At 41.7% G+C, this 22,854-nt stretch overlaps 1 protein-coding gene across 10 annotated transcripts in view; it reads left to right on the top strand.

Annotated features, from left to right (window-relative positions):
* Positions 1-22,854, top strand: part of LOC122982584 (ERC protein 2-like) — a 156,735-nt gene that overhangs the window by 97,043 nt on the left and 36,838 nt on the right. For all 10 annotated transcript variants that reach the window (XR_006403498.1, XM_044351980.1, XM_044351985.1 and 7 more), the window contains 2 exons: positions 14,054-14,201; positions 20,075-20,236. Coding sequence is in view for 9 of the 10 variants with exons in the window: in XM_044351980.1 (XP_044207915.1) it covers positions 14,054-14,201; positions 20,075-20,236 (310 nt within the window). In the remaining variant the exon portion in view is untranslated. The remainder of the gene's footprint in view (positions 1-14,053; positions 14,202-20,074; positions 20,237-22,854) is intronic.

Genomic DNA, 22,854 nt, shown 5'->3' with positions numbered 1-22,854 from the left:
GTCTCTAACAGTGGCAGGAGACCTAAAAATTCTGAAAGGGACAGTGTATTCAAAATATTTACAACACACTCGCACACATGCAAACAAATCTGCACATCTGTACAGACACAGCAGGGGCCAGAGCAGGCCCAGGACTATCATGGTCTAAGTCTATTCAGATTCAGTCTTACATATTGTAGTGCTCAGAGGAAATGGGAAGACATTCTGTGTATAGATCAATCCTGTGATGTTACTCTATGATAGATCAGTCAATGAACATTAAAGGCACATTGAGAAGCACCTGTAGCCCATAAATATATATATATGTAGAATTGTCTCTCTGTCTTAATTCATAACCTCATAGAACACTGCAGGAAGTCATTTGGTCAACTGCAAAATTACATCATAGTGTCTAAATTGTATTCTGTAATAGAGAGCAGAATACAATTTATTGTTAACCAGAGCTGGAAATTTGTCCACAGCTCCACCTCCAGTCCAACTAAATTCCCATATAGTCATCCCTTTGTGCAAATGTATTGTTTATATTTTGTAATCAATAAATATATATATACTTACTTAGTATATATATTTACTGTACTTATATGTACTTTTGATATCAGAAATGCCCTTTTGCTCTCAGCTGCTGCAGGGATGTTTGATTGACAGTAACTGGCAGGCTGAGGGATCAAGAGTCAAAGTAAACAAACAAGCGCTGCATCCTACAAGGCATGGGCACACAGTGTATTGCTGGCAGTGTTGTTGAAGAGAAAGACCCACACCAGCATCTAAATGGACCAAAGTGACATTTACAGGATACGTTTACATGCTGTTTAATGTGCTCCAGCTGACCAGCTAATTAGCTATGGTACCTAACCTACAGACTGATGTTAGCAGTGCACTTTTCCCTGGTTGAGTGTTTGTTCGGTTGCTCGTTCAACAAGCTAAGGTGCAGGACAAGACATGTGTTAATGTTTGTAAGTTAGATAAGAAGGGGACTCAAACAGGAAAGCTAATCTGGTTTGTTGTTCAAGGTCTGTGGCTCTTGTGTTGTAAAGCAGGCTGCTGCCTGACTTTCAGTGTGAGCATCTGCCAGTGATAGAACAGCACTGTTACTACTTTAAGCGAATATGGTTTAAATTAAGCAATTTGATTGGCTGTATGGAAAAAAAGTTTTCCATCTATGTAGAAGGACTAATGCAAAGATAGGAGGCGCCATCATGAAACCCAAAAATATAAAATGTAAATTTCTCCCTTTGAGTTTTTTTTATTATTTTTTTTTCAAAGCAGAACACAGGGCATGTGGTTTACAGAACAGATGTGCATGCTGTAGCAGAAAAAAAAACATGCAATTTAATTTAAGTCGGACTTTAAAGACCAAGCAACAGACTGACCCACTTCTTTTTCTAGTAGCTATGTTCTTGCAGAATTCAAGATATTTCACAAATAGCCCTAATATCAGTACTATAGTTAAATCAAATTATGAGGATAATTGTTTTGTAGATCATTTGGAGGTAATTGATTATGGGGTTCAACCTGTGACCCATGCCAGAACTTTCTCATTCACATGTGGGGTATACCCGATAAAGATGGAATGTCATAGCTGAATGGCATTTAGAAAGAGGTCAATAATAGTGCTGTTACCCCCCCAGATGTCTGCACTGTGTGTTTTTTGTTTGTGTGTGTGTGTATGTGTGAGACAGTACAAGAGGGAGCATACATGAGGAACTCATTTAGTTAATGATCCCACTCTCACCCAGAACTCTTCAACGTTAGTTGAGCGCGTCCCCGTCTTTACATCAAACAACACATCGTAATACTCTAAACTGCCGGATCACAGCATGCACGCACACACGCTCCCACACACTCAGATTGAAGCAGATGCACCGAGCCTTGTCACTCTTCTGCATATACACACAAACACAGAAACATCATTTGAATTTATGTTTACATTTCACATTTATGTAACACTCAAAGCAGCCTGACTTTTATTTAGCGCAACATTATAACAAACGTTTGTCCTACTGAAAGTCCGAGGATCATATTCAGATTATAAAAGAATGTTCTTTTAAGAGTCCAGAGCCAGAAAAAGGAATAAAGACTTCTTCACTTTCTGTCACACACACACACACACACACACACTTACACTGCTGTATGTAACCATAGCCAGCAAAAGGACTGAGTGGAAGCCATTGTTAAAATAACTGTGATGTAATCTACCAAGGGAGCTGGCTTGGCTGTGTATGTGTGTGTTATCTATCTGGAAATCAGTGGGTCTGTCAGCAGCATCTGACTGCACACTACCACTGGTCTCTTTATTAAAAACCAGACGTATGCTGGAATCCATGCACAGGTGTGTGGGAGCACCAGCTGAGCAATTCTCACAGTTCAATACAGTCTGTGTTTATGTGTGTATGTTGTCTGTGGATCTGTTTATATTTTATGCGTGTTTGTGGGGAAACGGAGCAGACGGCAGACAAAACATAACAAAGACAAAAGGAAACTGGACTGGAAAGGTCAAAGAGGGAGTGTACTCTTTACTGCAGTGATTACAAGGCACACACTTTTGCTGTTTCATGCTTGCATGCACGTGTATGCTGCGCTTCCACCATCCATTTTCATATGCTCGTAAAATTTATAAACAGGCGCACACTCAATCTTCCACAAACAAAAAGTGTCCCCGTGGCATGACTCCAAGTTACTTCAGTGTGTCTTCTTCACACAAAACTTATTCCCAACAACTATACTTTATAAGTAGGGGTATGTCTCTATCGGGAATTCACACCAACTTACAAACAAGCGAATGCAATGACAAAATAGACTCAATGTACCAGAGGCATGATCTGTCTACACTAGCTTCAACGTACAAATTACCCAGATTATAGAGCGGTGTAGGTGTATACAGTATGTCTGTCTATGTGTTTTTGCGAGAGAATGTGTATGTGAGTGTGTGCATGTGTGTGATGACTACCTGTGTGTCCTGAGTGTGGCAGGTACAACGCACTGTGTGTCTTTTAATGCCGGGACCCATGACTGCAAGTTTATGTGTGGGTCTGTGGGAGTGCGTGCATGAACGTACTGAGATATGTGTGTACTTCCAAGTGTGTATTCCTGTGTGTATTGACAGGGAAATAATAGTGAGGTTTTTTTTATCAGAAGGCCAGGTAGTAATCATGTTACTCTTTGATCCCATGATCCTCACTGATCTGTCTAAATATACACCAGACCTGTCCAAACCTGGCTACAGTTCCTCTAATCAGCACCCTCACCTAGCCCTCTGTGTGTGTGTGTGTGTGTGTGTGTATGTGTGGACCAGGTATTTCTCATGTTGTGGGGATGTAAATCTGTTTACACAGTCATGTTTTGGGGACTCGCCTTCCTTATAAGGAAAAAAAGCAGGTCTCCTTAATGTAAATCATTAATTTTAGGGTGAAGACTTGGTTTAATGTTAAGGTTAGGTTTGGGTTATGTTAAGGTTAGGGTTAGGGGTTAGGCAAGTAGTGGTTATGGTTAAGGTTAGAATAAGTCTCCAGGAAATAAATGTAAGTCAATGTAATGTCCTCTGAAGTGATGGAAACATGACTGTGTGTGTGTGTGTGTGTGCACGTATGTGTGTGCATGCGTGTGTTTTGGGTGTGCATGAGAGACTTTCTGTCTCTTTCTCTGTGTCTGCATCTTTCATAATTTCTTGCTTTGAATGTATTTTTCTCCCTCCACACTTTAAAGCACTTTAAAGCCATGCTAATGAAGTCTTATAAGTTAATATGTGGTCAGAGCGTGTTTGCGTTGCAGACTGTAAAGAGAGCATGTGGTTCCTGCCACTTCGACACAAAGCAGAGCAGTTTGAGCTTTTTTGTTTAACTTACATTTTACCATCCTTCATTAAAAGCAAACTGTTAACCAAGGTTGGTTGGAATCAGAGGATTGCTAATTATTAGCAGATGTGTGTGTGTGCTCAATCTACTGTATGTGGTCATTTATGTGCATGCAGCTTTGCACATGCCTGTAAGTACTACTTAAGTCTCTCCTCCCTGTACGGCTTTATACTTTGGCTCCATTACAGTTTAGCTGCAAATTAAATATTGTTCTGCATTACTTTTCTACGTTTTTGACAGTTGCAAGTACGATCAAATCAGCGAATGATCATGATGATGCATTCTCATGTCAATCTACCCAACAGATGTGTAAAATTAGCTCCACCTAAAGCAAAGTAATGCATCAGTAAAAATAAAACAATCACAATAAGAATATAATAATAACACATATAACATATAATCATGAGGCCATTCTGTGTAATGAGTAGTTTTACATTAAGTTTTACTCATGTACAGTACATTTTGATGATCATACTTCTCTACTTTTACTTGTGTTAAATTGTGACTGTAGGACTCTTACTTGCAGTGTAATTTATTATTTTTACATTGTGGTTTGCACAAAGTTCTTGCACACCAGACAGAAGTCTTATAGACACGATATATATTAGTAAAAAAAAAACATGTTTTTCTACTATATAACAAAGTTTTAAACCTATTTTTTACTTTCTAAAAACCTCTCTCACAACGTTTCGTTATGGTTTAGGTTTCATTCTGTGAAAGGAACAGAGCTCTCTGCTGGAAAGACGGGCACAACACATTGTGGGTATTGTAGTTCTCTGGCGGTGCTGCTTTTATAAAAGTTGAGCTCATGCGGCTGTGATTGGCTGATGGAGTGTGGGGTGAATGTTAGTGTGACCTTGCGTGTCCTTTACACACTGACGGGAAATCGACTAGTCCAAGCTCCAAGGAAAGCTATAATAAAGAGTAATACAGGCCAAAAGCGCGTACACACATCTCCTCTCTCACGCGCGCATACGTGCACACTCTGCTTGCACAGAGTAAAGTCCTAGCTGTGCTGTAGTAACCACATTAATTGGGTTGTGTAATTGTCTGGCAAAGCATTGTGGGAAACAACCCATACAGATCTGTCCCTTTACCTCAAACCACTTTTTAAACATGGACTCCCATCGTCATGACAGTGCTATCCAGGAAACTGCTGAACATGTGTGTATATGTTTGTCTGAGTGTGTGTGTGTGTGTGTGTGTGTGTGTGTGTGTGTGTGTGTGTGTGTTTCTGTGATCGCCTGTGTGTGTGTGTGTGTGTGTCTCTATGGCTCCTTTAAGGGAAGTGAGTGTGGTGGCCTCCCATTCCACCGCATGTCGGCTGTGGTTCAGCTGTGGTCCACCGCCAGGCCCTACATTTGGAACACAGAGAAAATACACCAGGGGTACTCGCTCCCACTGTTTTCTGGACCCGTCTTTCATCGGTTTGTGTGTGTGTGTATTTTGGGTACACGTTTGTATGTGTGTGTGTGTGCATGTGTTATAGTGCTGCACTATGTTGTACTCTTTGCCCCTGATATTTTAAGGCTTTTTGGCCCCACGTCATGAGTGTGCGCTGTATTTCCAGGCTGCAGTTAGATGACCGGAGTGAGAGAACCCGTACAGAGGACAGGAAAGGCAGGAGGAATGGGGAGAGAGGAAAGCAAGGCGGGTAATTGAAGGGTTCAGGGTAATACTTAGGCCAAGGATGGCTGTTTCAACGTGTTTGCATAACCTCCTTGAACTTAATATTTAGCCCCACTCTGGAGTGAGTATAGGGCTCGACAGAGCCAAATAGAGAATGATAGAGGGAGAGAGCAAGCGAATGATAGAGAGGTCCAAGTCCAAGGCGGAGGTGATGCCATTCTCTTGTCCGATGAGTGGCTCCTCTCTTTGATTAGCGAAAGAAAGGGAGGAGAGAAGGAGTGATGGAATGAGGATGGAGAGAGAGAAGTACAGCAGATTGTGGTGGCCTTCCTGTCGGAGAGCCTGTGATGGACTATTTGACAGAAGGTTATTTTAACACAATGGAACACACAAGACAATACAGTGGACCTCCATTTTAAATGACGCAACACAGAAGGTGTCCTCCTGGTATTTTCAGTTTACATTACTGACAGTTTAGAGTAGAGGCTTTACTGTAGCTCCTCTCACTCCGGTACAGAAAGACAGAAATGTACTGTACGAGTCAAAAGTTTGGACACACTTTCTTATTCAAGGGAATGGGAAGATGTGTACAAACTTTTGACTGGTACTATGCATCATGTTTGGCAGTTTGGCTTTTAACAATCTTACAGTGATCTTACTCAAAGAAAGCTTGCTTTAGTTATATGTATTACAATGAGAGAGAGGGAACCAGAAAAGATGACACAGAATCCTCACTTTTAAGTGTTTCAAGCGCTGAAACAAAAATGAGAAGAAATAAACAATTCTGGCAACTGATTACTTAAACAATAATCACTAGTCCCAGCTTTTTAAGTGTGAAGATCTGCTGCTTTTCTCTGGTTGACCTCACTTTAAAAGAAATGTGTTTGGGTTTAAGAATGTGTGTTGGAAGTTATTACTGACAATTTTCTTAATTTTGGACATTTTATAGACTAAATTAGTTACAAAAAACATTAAAGCAATAGAAGGTGAATGTGACAGCTCTAAATTCTTGAATCGGCCATCTTATTTTCTCTCACATGGTATGACCTCAACAAAACCCTCTCCTTTGTCACATATTGTATAGTTTCATCGTTTGATGTTAAAACAGTAGGGAGGAGGGGGTTGTGGGACAGTGCTCTGGTTGGATCAGAGACAGACGAAGGGGACATAACTCATCAGTGTTTATACTGAGGCCTTAGTGCTCCGTCTTAACACGCTGCATATGTGTGTATGTTTCTCTCTCTCCCTGCACGTGTGTGCGTGTGTATGTGTGTGTGTGTGTGTGTGTGTGTATTCTTACAGTAGTGTGACTGGAGCAGTGTTACTCATTTTGTGACCCTCACCTCTCTCTCAGATGACAGGGAGCTTTAAACAACCCAGCTGCTGTATATATGTGTGTGTGAGTGTGTATGTATGTGTGTGTGTGTGTGTGTCTGTACTTGTGTCTGACTGCGAGGCAGGGGAGCACTACTCGTGTGTGGTACAGCACAGCCCCCTGTTTTGTTCTTGTGCCTTGGGGAGACACTGTCAGTCAGCTGAGCGACGATAAAGACAGAAAACAAACCTCCCCTTTAAAGAGAATTGTAAAACCCTGCTCAGCTATCGGGATGGTCCCTGGAGGTTTAGGGTCAGAGCTCACCTTATTGGTCGACGCTGCGTAGGCGGGCTTTGTGCCAGACACCTTTGGTGAATGGCAGTGGCTTTGACTGATCTGATATGGATTGTTTTTTTCTCAATTTGATGTGAAAGGCCGAGGTCACAGAGGAAAAAGCACACCCACACACACATTCAAGCAAACATGGGCAGACATGTACCCAAGGTCATCCATATGAGAAAAAGCTGTTGGTAACATCACAATCATCACTGACATCCCACTTAACCTTGTTTATTTATCTATGCTGTTTTTACAACAACAGCAATCTATCTGACCCCTTGGTGATCCATAGAAGGAGATGCAATGAAGCTGTAAGTGAGAGAGGACTTTTTACTAGTTGTTCTATCAAAGACTGTTGGCAACCTCTGCTGGTGTGTATTAAAGGAATAGTTCAACATTTTGGGAAAAACGCTTATTTTCTTTCATTTCAAGAGTTAGATGACAAGATCAATACCAATCTTATGTTTCTGCATTAAATGCAGACCTGGAGTCTCAATGTGTTCAGCTTAGTTTAGCATAAAGACTGGAGGCAGCGGGATACAGCCAGTCTGGCTCTGTCCAAAGTGAAAAATACACCTACAGACACCTCTTAAACTTATGAATTATCACATCCAAATCCTCATATGAACAGAAGACATCAAACTGTCAATCTGTGATTTTAGGTGGAGTTAAAACAACAGTTTCTCCAGAGTAGTTCTAACATCTCTGGTTTAGTGCGCTCTAGTGTTGAGTACAGATTTTGGTCTCGGTACAGACACAATGGTACCAAACCTGGCAAACTCATTGCAACAATAAAACGGAGGGATGCACAAGCACAGTCACTGCCCTAGACTGTTGCTTGCCAAGAAATAGTTCCAGCTTGTAACTTCCCCAAAAATCCCAAATGCGCTTTTTTTTAAAAAAAAAAAAAAAACCTTTCTGGTTAAAAAAACAAGATATATTGCATTAATTATTCATCTTTAGAGATGTTGGCTGGGATATATTTAAACTTTGCCAGGCTAGCTGTTCCCCCTGCTATGCTAAGCTAGGCTAATCATCCAGCTCTGCACTTCACACACAGACATGAGATTGATATTGATCTTTTAATCCCAGTCTCTTGGAAACATATTTTCCAAAATGTTGAACAATTGCATCAAAACAAATGAGTTTTAAATGGCATCCTTATGTCTTTTAATAGTGTCAATGCATTGAGAAGTCAGTTTGGAGAGAAACTTAGAATGCTCTCTTCATTTCATTTGTCTGCATGCACACACTGTCACACACACACACACATAGCCACCTGGTCTCGCTCTCTGTCTGGGTCTCTCTATCTCTATCTCCCCCCTCTCTCTTGCTGGAATGCAGCGGTGGCCGTCTGGTCCTGCTCATCTCTGGGAGCAGTCAGCCATCTCTCCTCGTCCCTGCTCCCACTCTAAACATTTGGCTAGTTTTGGCAGATTTGTTGATTTTTGTCCCCTCGTATTTTCCCTCTTGTTGCTGTAAAACTGATACATACTCTTGCAATTAGACCACCACCCCCCTCCCACCGGTCAGAGTACTAGTGTGGGAGTGGGGGGTGAGCAGAGTAAGTGGGTTGTATATTTTATTAGTGAAGTGAAAACACACACAACCTGGCCCAATTCTGGGAGAACCATCTGCTGTCTTGGATTTTTCTTGGGAAGCACAGCTCAAGGTTAGCATGTAAAGTCTAGCATTCTTGCTTAAATCTCAGGATTAGCATGTAATGTCTAATATAACTGCTCAGGAGAAATATTGGAGTTGACATGAATTTCCAAACAAGACAGGCATGCATGTATTATTTGTGGTGTGTGTGGCTAAATCCTATCTTTTAGATTAAGATAAATATAGGCTTTAATCCAGGCAAACACACTGAAGGAAGTGGGTAATAGGTGGATCTGGCATGTGGCTGCAGGTTAGTTGCTACGGGTTAGCATGGAGCTAATCCTACCAGAGGTAGCCAGAACTTGGACCTCATAAAAATACATTTAACCCACATTTAGAGTTGAAACACAGATTTAGCATCTCAACTGGCTTTGCAGTAAGCTTACCAAATGAAGCCAGAGCGTGTGTTTTATGTTGGAAATAGACATTTTCCCTACCTCCTCAGTTGTAAATAACACAGTGTTCCATGGCCATAAATAACAGTGTCACTCAACCATGCCCCATTCTCATGTCCTCTGCTTGCTCTCACCACAGGCCTCCAGTCCTTCGTAGCCAGGGGCCCCCGGCCCTGTGCCGCACCTTCACACACTCACAATCAAGGAACAGCCATAAAATGCCCGTGGAATGTTTCTGCAGAGCCGGACAGTTAAGTGGTGGAAAAGGCATGATCACAAACTAGAAGAACTTATAATGGATGTCCTGGGAACTGATATTAGTAGGCTCCCCATGTTCTTGCTAACAAAATACATCACACATGCACACAAGGACATGAAAGGACAAATGTGTGCACAGACAGGCAAATGCACGCACACATGCACACACTGCACTTAGGGGCAGACAGTATTGATGGTTCCCTCGGGCATCACACGGACGCATCTGTTTCTGTCCCACTGACTCTCCACACTCATAATTTCAAGTAAGTCATAACACAAATTATAAACACATATCCCTCAACCGTGACGCCTAGGAATAACAACATGAAGTGCGCTGAGCTGATTTAGGGTAGGCTGGGACTCTTAAATCTTTACCTTTGCTTCTTTCTTCCCTTCCTCCTCTCCTTTTCTTCCCTCTTTTCTCTCTCATGCAGCACAGGTGGCAGTCACTCTTGTCAAAAACACACTTTCCCCGCTTCTATTGTCTTCAAATTTTGCCATATCCTTGCCTTTTCTCAGCTTTCTCTCCTCTTTCACAGCCACAATATACCTCCCCTAACATCCTCTTTCTTTGACTCTGTTTTGTGCAAAAGTACGCGTATGTGTTTATGCTCACTCTTAACCCCATCTTAACCCCTCATCACTGAGAAATCTGTCTGACCTGCCAATCTCCCATTTGCTCTGTGACATCACAGTCCTTCGACAGCAGCCCCACCTCTAAGATGTCTTCATCAAAGTCCTCGCTCCTCATTTTTCATTCCTTTGTCCTGAATATCTCCTTCTGCCTCATGTCTCTGAACCCTTCTTTTCTTCCACTCTTTGCATTCCATATTTTCTTTCCATCCCATCTCTGCTGACCTGCCCCCCTCCTTTTCCTCTCACCTCTCATCGCATGGTCATGTACTTTAGCCATCCATCTCCCACCTCTGTAGATCCAAATGTCTCAATATGTCCCAGGGACCATGAAGGTTCAATTGGAATCACATGTTGTAGTTGAGCTGAGAATTTCACCCCTTATAAATAAGATGTCAGTCCAGCTTTTGCTATTCTACAGAGAATTGCATGCTCTCTCGCAATCTTGAAACTAAGATGGCATGTGACATGTACATAAATGTACAACTGTTAATGTGAGCATTATGTTGATCTTGTCAGCCAAAATACTGTTATCTCGCAGAATAGAAAAACTAAAGTAGATGAGATTTTTGACACCAGACAGACAGCAGCGGGATTTATTTGTCCTTTATTGGTGTGCCTTATGACTTCTCAGTGCATGTGGTCTGACTTTTATGAAGACTAATCACAAGTTCTTCATGAAAAACCATCCCATTGTCACCCTTTCAATTGGAAAGGAAATGAAGATAATCCTTTGTTTGTCCAGGACACGCCAAGTCTAGGTTAAGCAGGGAGTGAAACAAGAGGGGAGGAAAGAGAGAGGATTCACCCACTCAAGATCAGCTAGCAGATACAGCACAAGCATTTGTCTTAGTGTGTGTGTGTGTGTGTGTGTGTGTGTGTGTGTGTCTGTATGTGTGTGTCCCTGATAGATGAATCCTGTCGGCTAGATTCATGTACACTGTAAGTGTGTTCTACATCGAAGGCCAAATGGCCACTCAAATTAGATGTGATTAAATACTCTAGTGTGATTCAGGTTCAAAGACTGTTAGCAATACTAATCAGCACACTCATGCAGACACACACACACACACACACACCATATGCACACCACGCTGATTGAGGATGTGGGAGACAAAGTTTACTAGCTGGCTAATCATAATAATGCCCCTTTTTTATTGTTTTAGGAAGACATCACTCAGCAGAATCCCGCAGTACCACTCAGAGAGCACCCACAGGGAGACAGCGTTGTAATCTGTTGTGTTAATGTAGAGACTGGAAGTGATTTAACTTGCACTGAAGCATGGCAGCCACTTTGATTCAAAGGTTTAATTCTGTGTGCTTCAGAACATGCAAGGGTCAGACAATAATTCACTTGGGAGGTCTGTACCTGTGCTAAGGAATGTAGGTGATATAGATATGTCTTCGACAGACAGCAGCATATGTTTTGATCATAAAAAGGACAACATAATTCTTTTGGAGTAGAGCTTCCTTGCAGAAGTCTACAGTCGCTGTTATTCCACAGAGAGGGTTAGCTTGCAATGGTCTAAAATGTCAGAATACACTGGCTTTTCTTAAGCTGGAGAGCATCATGAGACAATAAACACTCTGGTGAAGTGTCCTTGAACAAAACACTTGAATCTCTACAAGCTCCAGCGTGATTTAATCAAGCTATATTCAACAAAGTATCACGTCATTATTATTTTTATTTTGTAATTAATCAGCAGCAGAGACAACTTGATGAATGGGAGTAAAACAATCCTTGATAAAGAGACTCAGCGGTGGCCAGAAAGAGATGGATCTCTGTTTAGCTCTTTCAGATGCGTTCACAGAAAAGATAAACCTCCCCTTTAAAACTAGGGTGGGGGTGAGTGCCCTTAACCTTTCACCACACTAATTTCTTCCAACATATTGGTCCTGCACTTAATGCATCACCCACCAGATTCCTTGAGTATTCTAAAAGTGCAGACTCATTCCCAACAGTGACCATGTTATTCAGTTTAGTGCGCAATTATTCTTTGTGTATTTTTAGATTCTCAAGCCGTGTTTGCATGCAGATAATTCCAAAGGGGACACAAAGTGTGGGTGTGATAATACTGGGATGTGATCCGATGTTGGAGTTTACATGTCTGGCAGTGTGGTGTAAAGATGGCCATCGGTTAGAGCTGTTAATCTGACACATTGTTTATGAACTGGGACACATTGTGCTGCATTCCTTGCCCATATATGACTCTGTGTATCACCTCTTCACTCTATTTAACACAGCTAAAGATAAAGCAATGGAACTGGGATTGCCATTGTGCCATACTCCAAAATGTTAAATTCATCATTAGGTTTTTTTTAGGCCATGGATGTGAAATCGGACCACATGAAGAGGGATTTAAAAATCAGTTGCACTGTTGCTTGATTTTTTTTTTTTACTGTGGATTTCTTCTGTGAATCTTTTTAAACATAAAGAATTATTTTCCCCATTTTATATTGTGAATGACCAGGTCAAGCAGAATAAGCCTACAGTCTAAAGCTCTAGTACAAGTCCACTGTCAGTCTGTGCAAGTGTGTGTGTGTGTTCGCGTTACAGTGGGCATTAAAAGAAATAACAGCGGAGGTGTGGGGAGACGAAAAGTGTCACGTTGGTCCTGCTCCGTGATTAATGGTGTGATTAGCCGCTCCGATCCATGTCAGAACACACATTCATGCGCACGCAAATACATGCGCAAATGCGAGCACACACTTGAGCACACACAAACACACAGTGGCCTATTAATGGTCTTGAATGGGAGAATCCAGAATCCAGATGCGGCGTGCAGATAATTGTACTAAAAACACTAAATGCGGAGTCCCAGGCCAGCAAGACTTTATTCTGAGTTCAGCATGTTTATTTTCGCAATTGAGTTATTTCTGCAGGGACTTAAATCATGGAATAAAAACACTCCAATGCAGGTCAGTTTTTAATTGAGTCCAAAGTGTATTTTGAATGCAGCCTTCCTCCTCCTCTTCCTCCTCCCCTTACCTCACACAAACCCACACATTACCTTACCATGCTGGTTTAATGCCCTCCTAATTTCAAATGCAATTTAAGAGTCTGGAGTTCAGCCGTGTTATATTTATCCAACTTAAAATACCTTCAATGCCTACACACTAGTTAGACAGCTTGAGACTCCTGCGACGGTCATTCAGATGAACTTTACAAAATAGGCCGATTATATGCAGTATTCTCTTTCATGTGTCCGTGTCTCCTTTTCTTTTTTAATCATACTTTTTACAGTGTGCCTGGGGTCAATGGCAGTGTGTGTTTGTCACAACACTGGATTTACGACATCCTGTTTGACGATGAGAGTAGTCATCACCAATCTGCTCCCAAGACGCAGACTTTTCTTGAAGGGTTACGCAAGGCAATCCTCCTGTGTCTTGGGGGTGTAAATTTGTATGTCCGGTTCTGTGTATATAATGAATTTCATCTGCACCTGTGGAGTCATTTCCCTCCCCCACCCCCCACCCCTCCTTTGTATATATACACTCACACACACACACACACACACACACACACAAACACACACAAACACTGTGGTAACCAGCGGTCAGAAAAGGAAGATGTCATATCCTCCTCGGTCTGCTCTATTACGTCTATTACATTATTACGTGCTTGTGAGTCACACAGTGGTACCACTAATACCGCACCTAACAGACCACTTCAAAGATTGTCTTTTCTGTGGAATCTGTCTGAGTTTAAATGAGCTCTGGAATGAGTGAGTTTACTGTGACAGCTGCTCATGTACAAGGGCCCACAGCTACAGATGTGGGTGCTTTGTGTCTGTACCTCTTTGCAGTCCACCTGTCTGTTTTCTACTTATAAAACAACTTTTCATTTTTACTTTGGAGAATAAATATGAATCATTTTTAAAATATTTTGACCATTTATGTTAACATTCCTGTTAATCTTTTTTTTTTTTTTACCCTGTCTTACACTGTCTTTCCCACTCTCACCCCCTCAGGCAGCAGGCTTTGCTGGCAGCCATCAGTGAGAAGGATGCTAACATTGCCCTGCTGGAGTTATCCTCCTCCAAACGGAAGAAAGCACAGGAGGAAGTAATGGCTCTAAAGAGGGAAAAGGACAGGCTCATGCACCAGCTCAAACAGCAGGTACATCCACCACACCACACGCGACCACCAAGCTAGTTATACGTGCGGATATAAGCGATTAATTAAACTTACAGCGCTCATAGACTAAGAGGTTGACTGGTCTATGCATGAATCATATGGTGCCTGCCCTTGCGGTCACCATTTGGGACAGATTCTGGCTTTTTTGAATCAAAGCAGGGCTACAAATTCAAACCTGCTGGAGGTCGTGAAGCCTTGCCTGCATTAAAACAGCCTCATGGGCAGACTTTTGAACTTTAAAACCAGGAGCAGATAGAGGTTAATAATTCCTGGTAATAAACAGAATAGACTTCCCCGCCTCAAACCACAGTAACTGTATTCAGTCATCATAAGCCAAACCAGTCACACAGGAGCTGTGATTCCAAATACAGGCACAAACACATGAGGAAAACTAGTGTTTTAACAACAATGTTGCAACCAGAGTGATTAGATGCAATACACTGGTATCACTGGTGAGTCACCAGCATATTTTTCTGATTTATATCTTCTGGTCAGCTGACGCAAAAGCACCCCACACACTCACACGCATACCTATGCACCCACACCTATTTCCCATATTGCCCCAGTGCTCAACATGGCTGATGAAGGTATGTGGGTCATTAAGGTCTGGTCAGACCACATCAGTGACTGAGCTAACATGAATGCTAATGATAATGAGCCAACAGCAGGGAGTCCACATATACGGTCTCCTGAGTCACAGGCGCTTCTGGGAAACATTGGTGCATTTAAAAGTCAACAGATGCAGTGGCTGGGTGTGCATTTAAGTGCCAATCTATGTTTGTTCGTGTCTCATAAACGGTAAACAGTTCCTAGGGGGTGTAATTCCATTCTAGGAATTTCAAGGAAAGCCTATTATCTGTTTATCGCCATTGGATGCGTCATGTTTTCCCGTTGGGTAACCAGCAGTTAGTGTGCACCTGATGATGTGATGAGCTCTAATTGCAATGATGTTGCCTCTGGGCCTGGGGTAGAGGAGTGGAGAAGAAAAGGGAAAAGAGGAGAAGAAAAGAAGGAAGGGATGGGAGAAGAGTGGGCAGCAATTACACAGATTTTTTTTCTTTGTCTCCTCTTTCCCAGACATGCATACCTGGCTTCTGAAAAGGCACACATGCATGTAAAATCATGTAAATACTACCGCTAAGTGCAAAGGTATACCAGGCAGTGTTATGGCCACCTAGCACTAGGGCTATAAAAGTATGGGACTTTGTAAACTATTCATGTGTAGGAGGTTGTAAGGTAAGTAATTCCTATAGGGAGTCCTCACACTACTTGGGTTCCTTTCATTCCATAGAATGAGCTCTCTGGAGGTTATGTTGTTCAACGTGACACACACCCGCTCTCTGTCTTCTGACCCATTGACACACATATTAGGATAGGTTGCCTTCCTCAGGTCCTCAACAGCCAATGGCGGAAGGAAACTGACCAGGAAATGCCAAAGAATTATGGGACTCAGAGTCTCTTAGGAGAAAGCTGATCTGGAGACAGCAGATAGATTTACAGATAGCAGTGCCCTATCTGACCTCCCCACATCCCATTTTTGGAACATCGTGTGTGTTTGTGTGTGTGTGTGTTCATAAAGCAGGCGGTCTAAGATAAACTTTCCTTTCTCAGACAGTTTGCTAGCCTTTGAGGGCGAGCCACACACTCACACTAACACACACATGAAAAGTGTAGTGTTTAGACTTCCTGAGGAGAGAGTCAGAACAAATGTGTCCCCATGTGGGAATTCTCGGAGTGGTCCCATCCTAGTGATGGATGGCCAAACGTCTCTGGTGCTTTGAAGCTGAGAAAAGATTAATTTGTAAATCTCAATGGTGTGTCATTTTCAGTGACTTTGCCTCTCTCTTGCCTCTCTGTCTCACTCTCTCCCTTTCTTTTTGGACACACTTGAACATCCATCCTCCCTCTATGCTGAAAAGATGGATTTTGTGTTCTCATATGTGTGCCATAGACACAGGCTTATGTAAAATAATCTGCCTGCTTAGAGCTGGGTCACTGTGTTACTCAATTTTTACTGGGATAGCCTAGCAATGTTGCACACACACACACACACACACACACACACACACACACACACACACACACAGACCGGATCAAAGAAATAAAGAATAAAGAAAGTGTTGTGAAGATTGTGCAGACTTTCCCCATCTGCCTTTGCGTTTAAGGCCTGTCTTGTCAGCCTTCTGTGTCCATATGTGTTAATAAAACTCTGCTCTAATCAGGACAGGCTTATGATTTACAGAGGGCTCGAATTGAGGTTTGGATGCAGCTGCGAGCACAGCAGAGGGATCATCACTGCCATGTTACGCCAGCCACTGCACTTTGATACACATGCAGACACAGACAGACATACAGTATAGGAAAAATGTGTTATGGTATGAGATGCCAATGTCTTCAATGACTTCTCTAACCATAATGGATTCTTCCTGTCCTCTCCTCCCCTCCCCTTCCCTCTCTTTTCCTCTCCTCCCCTCCCTTCTCTCCTCTCCTCTCCTCCCCTCCCCTCTCCTTTCCTCTCCTCTCCTCTCCTCTCCTCTCCTCTCCTCTCCTCTCCTCTCTTCTCCTTTCCTCTACCTTGCTCTACTCTTCCTCAGTAGTGCCACCTGTGCCCATTCCAGGCTGCCTGATGTACAGGCAGTCTGGAGGCCATTATAGAGCTGTTTACTCTGCAAAACCACTAATTAACACTAATTAAAAGACACACATTCCACTACATTTTATATGCACACACCTAATTTGTACATGCACACAGGAAAATGTCTGTAAGAAGAGAGTATGTGTGTGCATTTCCACATGTGTGCCTGTCTGTTTGAATGAACTGGATAGCCAAATGTGGGGTATCCTGACTAGGGTTGGGTATTGTTTGAATTTTATCGATTCTGATTCTGATTCTGGTTCTTATCGATTCCCAGTTTCAATTCCAATATGGTAAAAAAAAAAGAGATCAAATGTTTACATAACAAAAATATCTTTATTTTTGTAAATATTCACTTTGACTTTTATTGTTTCATTAAAATAAGTAAATTCAAAGTATTTTTAACAGTTAGCTCATACTTTTTCTTGTGGACACTGTGGTATTTGTCACTCCTCGGTCTTCCCTTTGTTGCTAAAGAGAACAGTGTGTCATGGCTTGATATCTCTAGCTCTACTGGAGGTTCTCACAAGGCGCTGGCTGATGACACACTTGAGCTTGGAGACCACAAGACATCAAACACTGAACATTCTTTCAGATTGACACTGTGCTGCCTGAAATGTTTGATCATATTTACTGTGAAACCTGACTAAGGCTGAACAATAAATATCTGCAATATTTGTTAAAGGTGAAATGTTTGTCAAAATACCATTTTAAATTAAATACTGTTGTGCTGCAGAGATGTCCTGGCCTCATATTCTACAGATTTAGCAAAACATCTTTGTTTGGTACAGATCCCCACAAAAATCACACAATAATCACTTTAAAGTCAAGATGAAATGAAAATTGCCTTCAAAACCATTTTAGATTACATCCTTGTCATATTTTTCAACAATAACAATATATGCACCCCCCAAAAAAATCAAAATCCACTCATGTTTTCTTCTTGTAAAACAAAATATAACGTGCTTACATTGCCATGAACCAACCAATTTCAATCAATAATATCATGACATTCACCCATCAATCAATCTTTAACTTTTAGCAGCACAGAGCCAAGATCCATTACGACACACCCACTTTTCAACATTCAAATCAAATTTCTCCCAACATTATGTCCTGCCTGTCTATCCTGTTTCACTCGGAAATATGTCACGATACGTAAGTTAGATACTCTCGAAATGCCGTTTCATCTGGACTTTAATATGTTTTTCAATGAAAATGAGAATGAAGATGTAAAATTTATCGTTCCCTCTAATATTGCAAATCGGATTGCAATTGCAATATCAGTCAAATTAGATATTTTTTCAAAATCGTTCAGCCATGAACCTAACTTACAGCTAATTAGCTTCCCACATGCATTGCACTTCGCCGTGTTGTTTTCTTTAATAAAGCAAAGCCACACTTCTGAACTTTTACCACAGTCCATCTTTCACTACTGTTGTGATGTTAGCCATGCACGCTCATATCTGAACAAATCAACACACTGTTGCGTTGATGCAAGACATAGACAGGTCCTGGCAGATAGCCATGTCCTTGCAGATATATAGCCCTTGTTTGCAATAATAAAGGGTTATCACCAAATTAGATTCGCTTCTAATTTGGAATTGGTTTTCGGTTCCCAACCCTAATCCTGACCACACAATCAGACTCTTCCAGAAGCAACTCATCACTTCATTGATTTGTGTTTGTGTCTCAGTCATTAAATATGAAATACACGCACATACACACACATGCGCACTTTTGGCTTCTTATGCTACTCAATATTGTTGTAATTGGATGAACAGGAATAAGTAATGTGGTTCTTACTAGATCAGCAGCAAGGACAAAGCTTTTTTGACCCTATGCCACCCTCTGAAAATATTTCTCCATGACAGTTCAACTATAGTATTTAGCACTGTACAGTAGAAAAGTCTAGATGGAAGCACCTACACAATTGAAGCAGTACAGTGGATTCATCAGCTGCATGGTACTGTATATGATAGTAATTGTCCTTGTCCTCAATGACAGGTGTCAGCTCTGTAACTGTTGCATTGAGGCCGGCCCAACCCCACCCAGCCGCACCTGCTAGTGTGAACACCTGAGGTCAAGGAGGGCCGTACACCTCAACCTAGCCTTTAACTGCTCTAAACACTGGTCTGGTGTCTGTCTGAGCCTTCCTCACTCTTCATCTTTATCTCTCTCTCTTTCTTTCCCTCTCGCCAGGGTGTCAGTGTTCTCGCCTTATCTAAGTAGCTCTTCTCCAATTTAAGCTAATTGCTAACCTCTTTAATACCAGCCACATCCTCTCCTGTGATCCTGACTGGCTCATTTCCTCAGTCATTAGGCCTTAGCTCCTTATCTCAGCGGCAATGTCCCCAGGCCGCATCTCCCTCCTATCTTCGCAGCTGACTCAGGCTTTCTGTCTCTTACTACCATGGCTGTCTTTCATTTAAACAAGACAAGCCGCAACATTTTGGAAGAGAGGTTTGTGCATATATTTCCTTCGAATCATCTTCATCCCATACACAATCCCACCTCCTGTTCTTCAGTCATGTCCGCCCTCAGGGGGACTATCTGTAGTTAAGGGAATAAAGCTGAGCCTGTCAATACATCTGCACCCACTCTGTCTCTGTCTATCTCCCAGACAGCTGGCCTCACTGAAGTTAAGCTGATTGTTAATGTTAGTCAGCCTAGGCTGTTATCTTTCTCCAAAGCAATGATGTTGGCAGTATGACAGCCTCTTCCACAAACACTCACACAGATGCGCCGACACACACACACATACAAACAAAGGACACACAGTCATACTTGCCCATTTACAGGCATGCAGAAAGATGCATATTTGTGTGTAATTTTAATCAATGACATCTAAAATGTGAGTGCTTCACTCGGGCCAGAACGCCTGTGGCCTTAGGCTACATGAAACACTCACTAACTGTTCTTACTATGATTTGTCTAATCCAATTAAATGATAATCTGCAATATGGTTGACATTTGACAGCCTTACGATATTTTCATCAGGCACTCCGACTCACTCAATTTATGACCTGTCAAGTGTCGTTAGCGGCACTGTTTTTATCATCTTTGATGCTTTCCCACTAACCAAGATTCCTTCTGCCTAATCAGACCCCGAGAACATTTTCAAGGAACAAATAAGCAGTGTTGGGGTAATGAATGGCCTAGTCTACGCATGTTATAATTATACATTACAGAGTTTCTTGTTTATCTCCTTTTTTTGCAGACTCAGAGCAGAATGAAGATGATAGCGGATAACTATGAGGAAGATCACATCCACCCCCAGCATCATCCTCACCATTCTCACCACTTGCATCCAGCAAATGTGCATCACCGAAGCCTGCCGAGAGGGCCCCCCCATGCCAACCACAGACCCCCTATGGACCAGGTCAATATAAATGTACACACGCACACACACACACACACAAAGGCACACTTTCAACCGCCAGCCAACCAGTTTAAAGCCTGTGCTTGTTTACACAAGTTGACATGTTGCGGGCTCTCATCTTCATGCTTTTAAAGTTGATGCAATTTCATATTTGTCAGCGCTGCCACCAGTCAGCTGTGGTCAGACCAGGCAGCACAAAATTTCCCCTGTCTCTTCTCCCTCAACCCCGATACTTCCTGCCAAGTCAGAGTTATTCATATCATTTAGATAAGGGGCCTGAAGGGGAGAGCTGCCAAATGAGCATTTATGATCGATGGGATCTGTATGCGAGATTAGTTTATATATCATTCATCTCTCATACGAGCTCCTTTTGAGTATCATATTCAGTCTTGTCTGAGTATCATATCCAGACTGCCCTGAGGACAGACTTAATGTGTCTGTTTGAAGACAGCTGAAGAAGAACAAACTGTTATTGTTATCAGCACAAAGTGCTTGTGTGCATGGCGTAGGCATGTGCATGCTTGTATATGTGTGTGTGTGTGTATATATATACGCACATTTGGAGATGCACACCTGAGTCTTTGTTGACACTATGTAACCAGATGATATTGCTATCGGGAGAAAGCAGTTTTCAAAGAATGACAGAGATGATTTCACTGTCTTTCCATTAGCTGATAAAAGCTTCTAGTTATTTAAATGCATCCCAGCTCTATTGTTGTCAAGAGGCTGCAATTGGGGGGGGATTCCAAATTATAAAGATGAAATGCGTGTGTATTTGTTTGAGGGTTTAAGACAAATACTTGGGGATTTCCACTCGAGTCTAAATTCCCACATCTGTTCTATCAGATATGCACTATTACATGTTTCTAGAATGTCTCTGAAACTGCTGTCTAAATTGGAGTCAAACATGCACTGGGGATTCCCTCCACTTAATACCTTCCAAACACGCGCACGTGCATACAAGCACACAATCCCGTCCATGCATCACCCCATGCTTAGCTGTAGGTAAGAAGACAGCATGGCTGGTTTTAATATTCTTTAAGCCAGTTTACATCTGTGTGAGGACTCTATTTTTGATTCCTAAAAGAATGTGAGGGTCTGGTGTTGACTGACATCCATATGCACACTTTTCACTCAAGAATCTCAGACACACTTGAGTTATACAGTATATTACAGTAGGGTATATTTTTGAATTATTTATGAACATTTGCATCCTTTTTCTCAACTAAAGAATGAATCTGCATCTAATTTTAAGATATTTATGGCATTCACACTTTAGTATATGAACATTAAGAGTGAGGAAACTGATCACATGGAACATAGCTTAACACTTAAAACCACTTTATAATCCCATAAGGACCACTTCTAAATTCTTGCTGTGTAGTTATAGGTTATGTTATGTTATGTTTCATATCTAAATTGCTAAAATAATATTATCGAGCCATTAAGTCTCTGCATTGTTCTATTGTATTGCAGAATACTTGTAACCATGGCAGGCTTCATATTAAACTGTGAGCTGCAGGGGGTCACTTTTTAGTATCACACATTACCCCTTTTACTTTTCACTTATAAATATCTTTCCTGCAGTATGGCTACCCAGTACTGTTTTACTGCAGCAATGTTTATAGTGTTTGACATATGAAACAGTAGCTCTCTCCAAGTGATATTTCAACTTTTCAAGTTGGACTGAAAAAGCCTAGCAAAGAAAGTATTATTAGGGTTGCTGGGAAATATTGTTAAGAATGTAGGGAATAACAAAATAACTCATAAATCTGTGTTGATTGGCTGAATTATACTCTTAAAAGTTGAATTTTTATGTCTATAAAAGGCAACTGTGACAGTTCACGCGTTACATGCGTTTGAGGAAAAATGAAAAGAAAGACACTGTATACAAAAGTGTCGTTTTGCAAATGACTTAGATCTAGCCAAGTATGCTGACACCAGGCATGGGAACAAAATGTCTATATCAATGATGTGTATCAAGATGTCGTCACCCCCTTCTGTCCATAAGCTACAGCTAAACAGATTATTATTTTGGCAAGTTTTTTCTCTGTAGCTCTTCCTCTTGTGTCAAGCACACACACTTCAAAAACAACAAACAACAGACCCTGTTGGCAGAGGTCAGTCTCACCTCATGGCTTTCCCTCATATTTGATCTTTGACCTCATGGGGAAGTTCAGCAGAGGTCAGGGCAAGGGCCCCGAGGTGTGTGTTTGTCTGCGTGTGTGTGTGTGTGTGTGCAGTGTTGATGGGGTATGTCAGGTCACACAGTCTGGATGTCACTAAAGTCCCTGAATTGAGACTGTTTTCCCTCCAAACACAGGACTCCACATCTCCTTTAATCTCCTTCTTTCATCTAAATGTGATTAATTACTCTATTTGTTTTTCTTCAACACTTTGTTCTGTGTTTCCCTCCCTTTCCTCTCTATTATTTTGTCTCTTCTCCATCTTGCTTTCTTTACTTTTACACTTTTTTTGCCACTCATTTTGTTTTATCATGCCTCTTCCCCCTCTTTTTTTTTTTTACTCCTTTAACATCACAGTTCTTCCGGGTGTATTTTCTTCCCACCCACCTCTCTCCACGTCTCCCTGTCTCTTTCATTAATCCCTTCGGTCCC

This window comes from Thunnus albacares, chromosome 5 (genome assembly GCF_914725855.1).
Source record: "Thunnus albacares chromosome 5, fThuAlb1.1, whole genome shotgun sequence".
Classification (NCBI taxonomy): Eukaryota; Metazoa; Chordata; class Actinopteri; order Scombriformes; family Scombridae; genus Thunnus; species Thunnus albacares.
The sequence above is the reverse complement of the archived record's forward strand: the minus strand, read 5'-3'. Positions and strand labels throughout refer to the sequence as shown.